The sequence below is a fragment of the Callorhinchus milii genome, unplaced genomic scaffold (genome assembly GCF_018977255.1).
Source record: "Callorhinchus milii isolate IMCB2004 unplaced genomic scaffold, IMCB_Cmil_1.0 Scaffold50, whole genome shotgun sequence".
NCBI lineage: Eukaryota > Metazoa > Chordata > Chondrichthyes > Chimaeriformes > Callorhinchidae > Callorhinchus > Callorhinchus milii.
Window position 1 is genome coordinate 232810 of NW_024704791.1, and position 12072 is coordinate 244881.

At 44.7% G+C, this 12072-nt stretch overlaps 3 protein-coding genes across 7 annotated transcripts in view; 2 read left to right on the top strand and 1 right to left on the bottom strand.

The window, feature by feature from the left end:
* LOC103175056 (liprin-beta-2) overlaps nt 1-2521 on the top strand; it is a 65149-nt gene extending 62628 nt beyond the window's left edge. For 4 of the 5 annotated variants that reach the window (XM_007887799.2, XM_007887798.2, XM_007887800.2 and 1 more), the window contains one exon: nt 192-971. In XM_007887799.2, the coding sequence (XP_007885990.2) occupies nt 192-272 (81 nt within the window). In that variant the 3' untranslated portion in view covers nt 273-971. Of the gene's footprint in view, nt 1-191; nt 972-2430 lie in introns of those variants that run through there. The other variant, XM_007887802.2, reaches the window with a different exon arrangement.
* rep15 (RAB15 effector protein) lies at nt 2491-4418 on the top strand. The gene has a single exon (XM_007887805.2). It carries the CDS (start codon nt 2491-2493, stop codon nt 3202-3204), a length of 714 nt encoding a protein of 237 aa, XP_007885996.1. The 3' UTR covers nt 3205-4418.
* A 731-nt stretch (nt 4419-5149) lies between these two features.
* Nucleotides 5150-11611, bottom strand: LOC103175058 (NADH-cytochrome b5 reductase 2). Its single transcript, XM_007887806.2, has 9 exons — nt 11293-11611; nt 9822-9974; nt 9195-9267; nt 8737-8843; nt 8265-8394; nt 6938-7021; nt 6457-6542; nt 5574-5673; nt 5150-5425 (listed from the first exon to the last, which is right to left on the bottom strand). Exons 1-9 carry the CDS (start codon nt 11308-11310, stop codon nt 5253-5255), a joined length of 924 nt encoding a protein of 307 aa, XP_007885997.1. The 5' UTR covers nt 11311-11611; the 3' UTR covers nt 5150-5252.
* Nucleotides 11612-12072: the final 461 nt, after the last annotated feature.

Here is a 12072-nt window from a genome sequence, read left to right on the forward strand (position 1 = left end):
GCAGATGCTTAAAGATGTTGAATGCAAGCTTTTTAAAAGACACTGAACCCACCAACATAGCAGCACGTCATCACTTGGCTTACACTAAATGTTACTGTGTGAGGGGTGACTGGGGAGGCATGCCCCAGAGCTGGTGCATTGCTAAGCAGATGTTCATTGTTATTACATGTGCCCATTGCTCTTGCTTTCAGAGCCGGTTGACTCGAGATGACCTATTGAAGGATTATTGGCTCAAATCACTGTCTACGACTGAAGGCAACATGTGGCATTAACCCATTTGTCCAGGACTCATTGCTTGCACCTCTGCTCTCTGGCTTCTCCAACAAATGCAGTAACAATGCAGGAGCTTTGCAAAGTGAAGATAGGCTCCAAGGGAAATCCTGCAAACACACAGTCACTTCATTTCACAGTCGGAAATCCTGTGAAGCGCTCTGAGATGTTCCGACGACGTGATGAGACAGCTATGTTTGATGCGAGGATTATTTTTATTCTTATTAACATTTATTTAAAGAGTAAACCTTTCAATGACTCTTTCGTACTGATTGCACATTAATCCATACAAAAAAAAGCTGTTGTTTTCTTGTCCATCTGTGATCGTGGAGCTCAGTAATTGATTAAGAGTTTGTTTTTAATATGTTGTGTACAAAATCTAATGTCATTCTATTGCTGGTAATTTCCGTTCCAAAGCAGAAAAATGTCTAAGTGACCTCAAGGTTGGAAACAATTATTATTTCTTGGAGATTTTTATAAATGGATTCCTATGGTTTTACCCAAAGCGAATTCTGTTTAAACTAAAGATGCCATAAAGACCCACATTCTTTCTGAGATGCGTCACCATAGAAACATTTTTCGGTATTGATTTCTTGTTCTTAGGCTTTTTTTAAATTGTGTCTGCCACCAACATTAAACTAGCTGCACTGTGTGTTTTTTCTTCAGTGTTAAAACATCAGAGCCTTGCCCTGATCGGACAGTGGGAAGGAGGGAGGGAGGGAGGGAGAGAGAGAGGGTGGGAAGGTGGTGTTGACTTTCTTGATGCTGTGATGGGAAGAGAGTCGGGTGAGTGGTCTTCATGGATGGGCCGAAGGACCTTTTTCATCCAAACTCATCTTGCGATCTTGTGATCTGAGACTACCACTGACTCACAGGCCTGAATCAGATAAGCCAGATGAGACCTAGCAAAGCTTGCCCCTTGAGGAAGGAAGGGTGGGTGGTCCCATTAGTGTAAATGTCCAGCCTCCCTTTGCCTTGCGGCTTTATTACAGGCTCCGATCGCTCTGTGTGTGTGTATTTTAAACCTGCCTGACAAATTCGGTTTGCGATCATTTTGCATCTTTATTTGCACTCGTAAAGCAATGGCCCCACCTAGGCCACAACAGTAACACTAGCATTTGAAAGGCAAAATACCATTTGAGGGACTACACGTGAGGTGGAATTTGTTTAGCGGAGTGGACCGGCGAACATGCAAAGCTAGAGACTAAACGCGCCCCATCCTCGCTTGGTTGGATATGAGTATTGTTCTGGGAAGCGATTTGATGTGAGAAGCAACTGAGATCCACCGAGGACGTGTTTCGGAAGAAACCACGATCTGTAAGTTTAAAAGGAAATTGTTACTCTAAAGGGTTGGATGCATCACTGGCACATCCTTCCTAGAACGGAGAGCCAAAGATGGAAATTACTGTGGTGATTAAGGTTAGGTTACGGTGCTCACTGCACTACGCGTGTGTAAGATTGTAAGATGCAATCCTTCGCAGGTTGTTCAGTGAAAGATTTCAGTGAAAATTTTCAGTGAAAAGTTCATTTGATGCATTGTTTTCAAGAAGGTGCGTTGTTTTTATATTGGTAATTGTGTTCATTTACAGGCTAAACCAGACCAGTCTGATCTGTCCTTGTCTCCTGCAATTTAGGGTGGATCAGGATTTGTTTGGGGTGGTGGGGGCGGGGAGGAGGAGAAGGACAGAGGGGGCTGTGAAACCAGCCTATCGACTTTTCAAATTTTCAGATCAAAACCAACGCAGGCCATTAATAACATGTCCAACTTTAAAGCAAAGAGAAGGGAGTTTTTCCCACTTTTTTTTTGTGTCTGAAGACCTTCCCCTTTGACTGTGCTTTCGGCCATGATGTCCGACTCTCCAGTGAAGCACAAAGTGGAGTGAAACCTTGGTTTATTCTTTTGGATTACAATTGTGCCATCTGGAATCTGTAGCAGCGTTTTCTCCATTGTGTTTAACTTGGGCCTCATTTTGATCATTAAACGTTGAGAGGAGAGAATGTCTTCTGGTGCTTGGTGTTACGTTAAACCTCCCACCGTTCTCTGTGAGCTGTCCCCAGAATCTTCCTTTCTAGACGGCTTGTGTTGTTGATGGGTTCATGTTTTTTTTCCTCCCTCCCTCCCCCTCTCTCTCTCTCTCTCTCTCTCTCTGTGTGTTTCAGGAAAGCGTTGTTTAAAGCGGAGGGAATTCGGTGGGGAACGAAGCTGATCAAACAAAAAAAATGACGGCCAACATTCTGAGGGAATTCCTGAAGAAACAGGAGAAACCAAACTTTGTCCAGCAGTTTTGCCAAAGCCTCGTCTTTGCCTCACAGAGAACCAAAGAGTACATTGGGTTCAGCGACCCCGAGTCCAAACTCAAAATCAACAGCTCCATATTGAATGACATTTTTCTGATGTCCTACATTAACCGCAGCATCCAGGCCAAGCTGCCCGGGGTCATCAGCTGCACCAAGATGACTTCGGAGCAGGCTGTGCTGCTGGGAGCCGACTGGGTTTGGGCTGTTCATGATTTATCTTCCAATAATCCCAAGCTGCAGATCGTCGTTCAGGTCGTTCACCTGGAGAGCAAGGAGCCGGAGGAGGACGAGTCCTGGGCCATCACCGAGACCATGCAGGTAGCCCAGGCCGAGTCCACCCTCGAAACCAAGCCCGAGAAAATGATCAAGTTCTGCTCCTCCATCGGCAGCGACTGTTACGGACTCTTTCTCTTCTTCGGCTATCAGGATGACCCCAAGAACATCTACGGGGTCCTGAGCAACAGCTTCCACACAGCGACAGAGGACGGCCAGGAGGTGATCGACAGCCGCTCACTAGAGGACAACATCAGGAAAACCAAGATCTTCATCAGTCTGGAGAAGATCCTGGAGATGGTTCTTCAGAGAGGAAATGAGGCAGACGAGTTGAAGCCCATCTGTGTGAAGTTTACTCAATAAACCGCGCCAGAGCTTGGGAGGGAAGTTTCAATGCACAAAGGTGGTCTGGATTTTTACTCTTTCGTGGGTTGGGTTTAAATGCTTGATGGTTGCTCCTATAGGGCTCCGATGGCGTGATATTTTCTGACATATCTTCACTTGACGAATGTGGGTAAAGGTTATCAGGTTTTACTCCCCAGATAGTTTCTGAAAGCTCCCTTGTGCCTCTGGTGTGAACAAGGTCTTTAACCGAAATAACAGCCTCTGTATTTCTTTCAGTCTACAAGGGTTATAATGGGTCAGATTGTAATTTCTAATCAAGGATCACACTTAGACTGTTTACTCAACTCTCCGTCATGTAATAATCCCATGGCGCTGGTGGTGTTGGGGTGCGGGGATCTGGCCAGGGGACATGAAGCTCTGGGTGAAGAAGTTCCTCCTGAACGCTGCTTTCAATCTTTCTGCAACAGGAACTAAGTCCCCAGAATTAAAAGCTTTATCAAAATACATGTCCCAATCAAATAGTACATTTATTGACAACAAACCAGAAGAAAACTACCTTCTAAATTAAGGTGCAATCTGCGATTTCTTTCCAAAATTCTGCATTGACTTTAATTTTTGTGACTTAAGGCTGAGAAGATGAGAAATCCTGGGTGTCGAGACCCGAATGGTAGAGGCTAATTGTAATACAAATTTCAGCTGCAGGTGAGGCCAATCTATTGCGTGTGCGGACTCCTGCTGTTAATGGCTCCTGGCTGTTTGATTTGGGCTTAGTTTAGTTCCAGTGTTGGTAATACCTGTAATATAGTTCCACCTGCAAACAACGAATGCTGTTTTGTACACATCGGAAATTCCTACAAACCCAAGAACGTTTTTCGAGAACGTTGCCTCCGCCTCCCGATGTGAAGGCGCTTTATAAATGTAGTTTGTTGCCTGCCTGGCTCACAGGGGCTGATCCCATCTGTCACATTAATCAAAAACCCTTTGTTTCCCTCTAGCGGCAGCCACTGGGCCTCACAACCTTGGTGAACGTACAGGTTCGGGGTGGGAGTGGGGGCATCGGTCAGGCAAGCAAAGTCCATCATTTTTTCAAAAAGGAAACCAATGTCAGTGAAACGTACTTCAGCTTGTTCTGTACACGAGATGAGTTTTGTCGCGGGAGAGCTGTTTTATCAGGACGTTTTAAAAACAAATAAATGAATAAATGGGATTTGTAAAGATTCCTTCATTGCAGGTAGCAACGACCCTCTGAGAAATGATTTACCTTCCAGCTGTTGTTTAAGGCAACAGACTTCCAACAAGAGCCTCCTGTTCGCTGCCCCACACCTATATACACCTTAAGTGTATGTGTGATGTGTGAGAGGGTTGTGATGCGGATGTAAATAATGTTCCAAAATTACACACGAGTTGGAATTATTTAAAGACTAGTACCGAGTGATTAGCGTCCTCACCTCTCAGGCAATTAGACCTGGGTTCCATTCCCACCTCAGTTTATCCATCAGTAAGTAGGAACCTGGCTGTTAAGTCGATTGGTGCATCGCTTTCTGCCCCCAACCCCCAAATATTGGTCACTCAATCCATGACTGTTTGTGGGACGCTGCTCTGCACAATTGGCCGCCGAGTTTCACCCACAAAATACAGTCAATTGACTTTACAATATATTCTGTGAAGCTCTTCGATACAAAATCTCAATGACGTGTTTAGACAGGAAATCAAATTCTTATATTATTATTACACCAAAAATCCTGTGAAATGCATTATAATAATTATAATTATAAAGAAATGATGTCTGCTGCTGGTAATAATAATTGTTGTATTTTGGTGCTGCCCCTTTCACGCCAGCAGTGTGGCTCAAAACGCTTCACAGGGTGTTTCATGTCAAGTGTAGTGACTGTGTGTTTGGCAGTGGAACGTGGCAGCCAAAGTCCCTGCAAACAGCAGTAAAGCGAAGAAACCGCAAAGTCGATGGCTGTAAAAACGTAACCCTCAGGCAGGGGTTTATTTGACTGCATTCACATCACGCTGACAATGATACGATATGTAATTTTATTAAAAAAAAGAACTATAGGTTAATATGCAAATCTGCTGTCTTGGGAGTAGGCCAGCGTGTCTAGGCTGGGGCTGCAGGCAAACTGTATCATGGGTGGAGGGCCACACATGACAACCATCGAGTCTTCCCCGGGAGCTGGTAGGTGCTTTGTGATCATATCGGCATCAATGAAGCCAGAGCTGTACTTCCAGCCTGAAAGACAGAGCGAATCAACAATAATCATAATAATAATAATAATAAAACCCCTCGCATTTGCTTCAGCTCCTTATCACATCAAGTCATCTCAAATATCGAGTGAAAGTCTATAATGTCCCCGGGTCTCGGTGATGTTGAGCCGTACCTTGTGTGGGTCTGTCCAGCGTATACCAAAACCTGAACTGATCGGGATATTCCTCAGCGACACCTTCCAGCTCTGCTCGGAGGAGAATGTCCTTTTCGGTCTAAGAAAGTGAACGATTAATACAACGCAATACAAATACAACAACTTGCAACTAGAGTCTCGGAGCGCTCAAGTTTACATTGATCTGTGCAGCCTCTGAAGAGAAAGGGACCTTAACATGCTACAGGATGGCCCGGTTTGAGATCTCTTAAGAGACATTAAACCCAACAACAACAACAAAATTACATTTATAAAGCGCCTTTCACGTCGGGAGGACGTCCCAGGGCGCTGGAAAGACAGAGTTATGGACGCGAGCTGGGGGTCAGGGCGGGGGAGGGAGGAGGGGGGAAGCAGGGAGATCGAAAGCATGGTTGAAGAGGAGGATCTTGAGGTGGTTCTTGAAGGTGGTGAGGCAGGGGGCGAGACAGAGGGAATGTGGGATGGCGTTCCAGAGGGTGGGGGCAGAATGCAGAAGGCCCGCCCGCCGATAGTGGAGCGAGCGAGGCGGGGGACGTGAAGTAGACTGGAGCCCACTGAGCGGAGGGAGTGAACAGGATGGTAGGGGATTAAGAGGTCACAGAGATCAGGGGGAGCAAGACCGTGGAGGGCTTTGAAAGTGAGGACCATCTTGAACTGTATTCTCTGTGTGATGGGAAGCCAGTGGAGTTGGGTGAGGATGGGGGTGATAAGGTCGCGGAGCCTGGTGCGGGAGAGGACACCAGAGTTCTGGGTGATCGGCAGCCTGTGGAGGGAAGAGTTGGGGAGGCCGACAAGCAGTGCGTTTGCACAGTCGAGTCTCAATGTCATGAAACCCAGGCCAGTAACCCGCTGCCTCTGGACCCACCTGATTGGCAAACAGAAGAAAGCACTTGGTGTCGTCTTCAGGATCCTTGACAATGTGACGGATCAACTGCAACATTGGAGTGATACCTACATCACAGGGGGAGGAGGATGCGTTAACCTTTCGAATTGTTTATAATAATAATAATAATCCTCACATTTGATACAGCGCCCGATCACGTCTCAAAGCGCTTCACAGAATACACTGTAAAGCGAAATGACTGTATATTTTGCAGTCTTCATGTGTGTTGGCCCAATGTCATACAGTGCCACAAAAATTTGGCCATGAAATACATCACTTTTACAAAAAAAAACAATCACTACACTTTGACAGTGAGTGAATCCCTTCAAGCTCTTTTTGAAGATAATTGTTGTGTGGTTGGTTGTGAATAAAAATTCCATTATTCCAGTAAAATTAAACAACAATTTGGGGAAGTGCTTCCTGATCCCTCTTTTTATTCAATTTGCTAAGACGTCATCCTTACCGGTCCCACCAGCAATCATTCCCAGATTCCTTGCAAATCTGATTTTCGGCTCAGACTTTTTGTCCGGTTTGATAGCAAAGTTACCTGGAGGAAAACACAGCCTTTATTTGGTGGAAACAACAACAATAACTTGCATTTATATAGCATCCCTCAAACCGATAAAGTCCCTGAGGACTTGACACTGAAAATTCTCAGTCGAGCTTCAAACTGGAGAGTGGGGGTGGGGGGGGGGGGGGAGAGAGATAACATTTCTTACAATCATGTTACATTCATTTAAAAAAAAGTTTCTCATTGAAACACAAACCAGCAATCTTTCTTCGCTAGAAACCGAAGGAGTTGAAAAGGCTAAACGCAATCAAGGTTATTACAGAGTGTGCTTTTGATTCACTCAGTGTCATATCCCTGAAAGTACAAGATGTCCCCGATAAACTAAATGTACCACACAGGAGATTGGTGTCAACTCCTTCAAGAAGCTGTCCATCCCAATCCTACTCCCCTGTTCCTTCCCCCTCATCCTCTAATACCTTTAGCTCCTTGTGCTCGCCTTGCTCTCCTTTAAAAAGCTCTCAAATAGACATCCACACATAATAATAATAATAATCCTTGCATTTGATATAGCGCTTTTCACGTCGGAAGGACGTCCCAAAGCGCTTCACAGAACACACTGTAAAGTGAATTGACTGTATATTTTTGGGCGAACGCGGCAGCCAATTGCACACAGCAATGTCCCACAAACAGTCGTAGATTAAAAATGACCAATTTATTATTGTTTTTGGTTTTGGAGGGATTATTATTAGGCTCTGTGTGGAGTAAGGAAACTTGCCCGAGGTTTCGCCCTCTGCCTGGAATTGAACTCAGGTCTCTCACTTGCAAAGCGAGTGCTCTAACCACTGAGCTACAGGACTCCACATGACCTGTTAGCACTGCAGAGCCTATCAACAGAATTAACAACAACTTGCATTGATACAGCACCTTTCGCTCTGGAAAGATTGGGCACTGAGCAAGGAACAAGGAGGAGGGGACTCCCGGCATTGTTGAAGTGATAGGTTTCAAGGTGGGATTTAAAGACAGAGACGGAGAGAGAGAGAGAGAGAGAGAGAGAGAAAGGGTGATAGAGGCAGAGAGTTCCAGAGGTTAGAGGCATTGGTGAATGAAGGATGATGGTGTATAGTGGACCTGAGTTAGCTGAGCAGAGGAGTGAGGTACATGACGATGTAGTAAATCTGTCTGATTCTTAACAGTTGGTCACAATAAACACATTGACGTCTCGAGGAGCAGATAAACGTAAACCAAACAAATGATGCTCTCGGCGGGTTTGCACTGTTACCTTTGCCCTTGTAGACAAGCAGCCCGTTTGGTCCCCTGAAGTCTATGGCATCTTGAATCTTCAGACTGTCCAGATACTGCGACATTTTTCCTCCTTCAGGAAATTTGGGGTGAACATTTTTGTAGTATATCTGGGGGGGGGGGGAAACAGGAGACAATATTGTGTTGAGAGTTTTGGTAATGTGGGGCATCAACAGCATAAAGTCTAGCGTTGCAGAGGAATCAGCGTCAAGACCTTGGACCCGCATTCAGCAAGGCTGAGAGATCATCTTTGAGGAGGAGCCACTAGATTGTTATTAAAGGCAACTATAGCTGTCTTAAAACCTGACATTCATGGACAATAAATATCTCCACAGACTAGTTAGGAAACAGCCTCTAAAACAGACTACTTTGAGATGTCTCAATGATGTGATAAGGAGTTAAATCAAATGCAAGGATTATTCTTGTTATTGTAGATTTTTGCGTTATTTTACCTTCACAACAAGTTCCACAAAACCTCTGTCTTCGTCGCTGGACACGGGTGTATAGGCTCGAATGACTAAATTTCCATTAATCTTAGTGGACAGATATACGTGTTGACCTGGGCGGGGAGGCGGGGGGGAACAAGCAGTAATGATGCATGAGTTAGAATACAGAATAGACTCTGTGAAAATTATTTTATCCTGAAAGATCTCCAGTGGCTTATTTTTCTAAAGCAAATGAACAATCTAAATTGGGACAGCAAACACTGTTTACAGGGTAACTCCTCTCCCCTCCCCCTTCCCATTATAACGTGTTGGTTTTGGATTCATAAAATGTAGACCTGCTAATAAAATGATTACATTCCCCAGTCATCAGTGCTTGTACAATAGTGTGGGTCAGTGGGTTAAAATAAACATGGCTGGATTCCCCCCACCCCCCCAAAAATATTCCCATTGCAGCAAATGTTTACCTGTAGGTAGACCAAGAATGTGTCTCGAAGAAGGCAAGGCAAAGCGAAATCTCTTGGTATCATGACTTATTTCCTGTGAGTTTAATCAGACAGAAATGGTTACGCTTTTCCTCAACCGCACTTTTCCAGCCGTACTTTGAACAGGTTGTTAAAACAAGCACAAGTTTGGTTCAGAATGATGTGATTCAGTAAATAATTATAATAATAAAGGCAGGGGTGAGAGTGTCTTTCATACATCGAGAAGACATCTCTAGGGCACTTCACAGGGTTTGCTCTACATCTACGGTTTAGTGAATGTTTCACTTGAATTAAATGATTATTATTATTAATTCACTTTACAGTGTATCCTGTGAAGCGCTTTGAGATGTCTTGAAGACGTGATAAGAGGCTATATCAAATGCAACGATTATTATTTTTTATTATTATGTTGTTACGGTTCAACTCATTCTGTAGAGGTAATTTCTGAATGTTTTTTAGCGATGGGTCAACCGGACCACTTACACTGACACTTTACATATGAACGAATGTTACTTTTCTTAATATATTTGAGCTTTGTAAAATAGCTACTGTTTTGCAAGAGGTTGATATTTTTTCACCAAGTATTTTTATAATAATAATAATAATGACCTCTTTCTCGATGAGCTTCAGTGGGTATTTTACGTCGGGGCTCAGGAGAGTGACTGGGGCTTTGGGGCTAGAGCTTCCAACACCCAAGGCTTTCAAGGTGAATATCAGCACTGTGACAGCAACCACTATCAGTCCTATGAAAATGGGCAGGTCCTGAAAAAAAAACAGGAGAGAGAGAGAGAGTTACAGAACATCTGGACACTAACAGCTGTAGCAGGTCCCATAAAATAAGTTGTCTCTGTATTGTACGCAGCCGTCAAACAACAACAACAGATGACATTGCTAAAGCACCTTTCACGTCAGGAGGACGTCCCAAGACGTCAAAGTGTCCACTGCCTTCGGCACTGTTGACAACCCGCTAAAACAGAATGTTTTTCAAAAAGAATTACAACCATTGCCTTTCTGTGAACACTAACACTCGGCCTTTCCCAATCTCTAGCTTCTGGTTGGCCGGTGTCTTAAGAGTAATGAAACTTTCTATTAGCTGGTGTTGAAATAATTCACTGTTGTTATCTTCCTTTGCCCTGGACTGTACAAAGTGCAGATTGATCCATTGAAATAACAAATATAATGTTGGGTGTACACACACACCGACACCCCCCCCAACCCAAACACACACACCGACACCCGCCCCCCAACCCAAACACACACACAGACACCCCCCCCAACCCCCCCACACACAGACAGACACCCCCTCAAACCCCCACTCACAGACACTCCCAAACCTACACACACAGACTTGTGCACCTGTTGAATAGGAATTGTCTGTAACAGGTTGAACAATAACAAACCTTTTTTTGAGTGTGAAGGCAGAAGGCAGGGATGTTGAGTTGGGATATTTAAGGTAAGAGGTTGGTAGCAGCCCCTCACCTGACATGACATTATTTCACTGAAGATGGTGTTAAACCTACAAGCAACAACAATCTTGACAAAATGAGATGAAATATAGTGTGGGGAGGGGTGGGATGGGGGGACTTTCCTATCTTTAATACACCACGAAAGGAGGTTATTTAATTGTTCTACACTTAAACTGATTTTAAATTCAAGCAAGCGATGTGTGCATTGTTTTAAACAGAAATATTCATGATTTTTTTGCCACATATACCTCCAAATGAAAATGCTTCGATCAGGAGCTGCTATATGTTGTGGCAATCTGTAAATTACCTCCAGAGTTTGCTGGTTACCCGGTTGGAAAGGGGTTTCCAGAGTCTGAGAAGCATGAGACAGAGAGAGAGAAGAGTGTGAGACAAAGAGAGGAGTGTGAGACAGACACAGAGTCAGAGACAAAGGGAGGAGTGAGAGACAGAGACAGAGAGGAGTGAGAGACAGAGACAGAGAGGAGTGAGAGACAGAGAGGAGTGAGAGACAGAGAGGAGTGAGAGACAGAGACAGAGAGGAGACAGAGACAGAGAGGAGTGAGAGACAGAGACAGAGAGGAGTAGAGACAGACAGACAGACAGACAGCACTTACCAAGCCCAGTTGTTCCATTGTGTGTGTGAGTTGGTGCAGCTCTGCTGTTCTGTCCTGGTCGCTGTCTGTCACCCCCCCTCTGCTCTGCCTTTCCTGCTGTTTTTTTCTGGACACACTCTCTCCCTCTCCACACACAGAGCTTCAATCCACCCCCTTCTCCTCCCCTCCTCCCTGAGCCCTGCAGTTGCTCACCAGCCCTCCGAGTGCTCCAACTGGAGAAGAGGAGATGTGCATGTAATAGTGATGTCCACACTCAATGGCTGGGACTGTGAGCTGATCCCAGTCACAGGGGCAGGGAGTCAACCCATTGAGCTCCTGCTAACCCTGCAAACCAAAGCCCTGATTGTTATACAGCCTCATGAAGAACGATTTAAAAGTTTACAGTTGTTAACCAAAATATACCTAACAGGACAAGCAGCGGGGAAAGCTTACCAGACAGCAGTTGATGGCGAGCTATGTGGTTTTAGCTGGTTGAACTCCCAACAGTTACCCCAACGCAAACAGATCTGCACTCCTTGCGGTCACCAACATATTGAAACACGACATGAATATTTTAGCAAGTAATTGCTGTCTAGCTTATCTGTACTCTCCACCCATCGCACTTTACATACATCGGGGGTGAAATTTGCGACCCTTTGCAAATGCATCCCATGTGGTGATGATCACCTCACCTGGAGTGCATGGCATTGGGGACACATTACTAAACATTCCATAACTAAGATAATAAGAGGCATAACATTGATAGTTACCTTGCGAACCACTGTTGTCACATGGCAATGT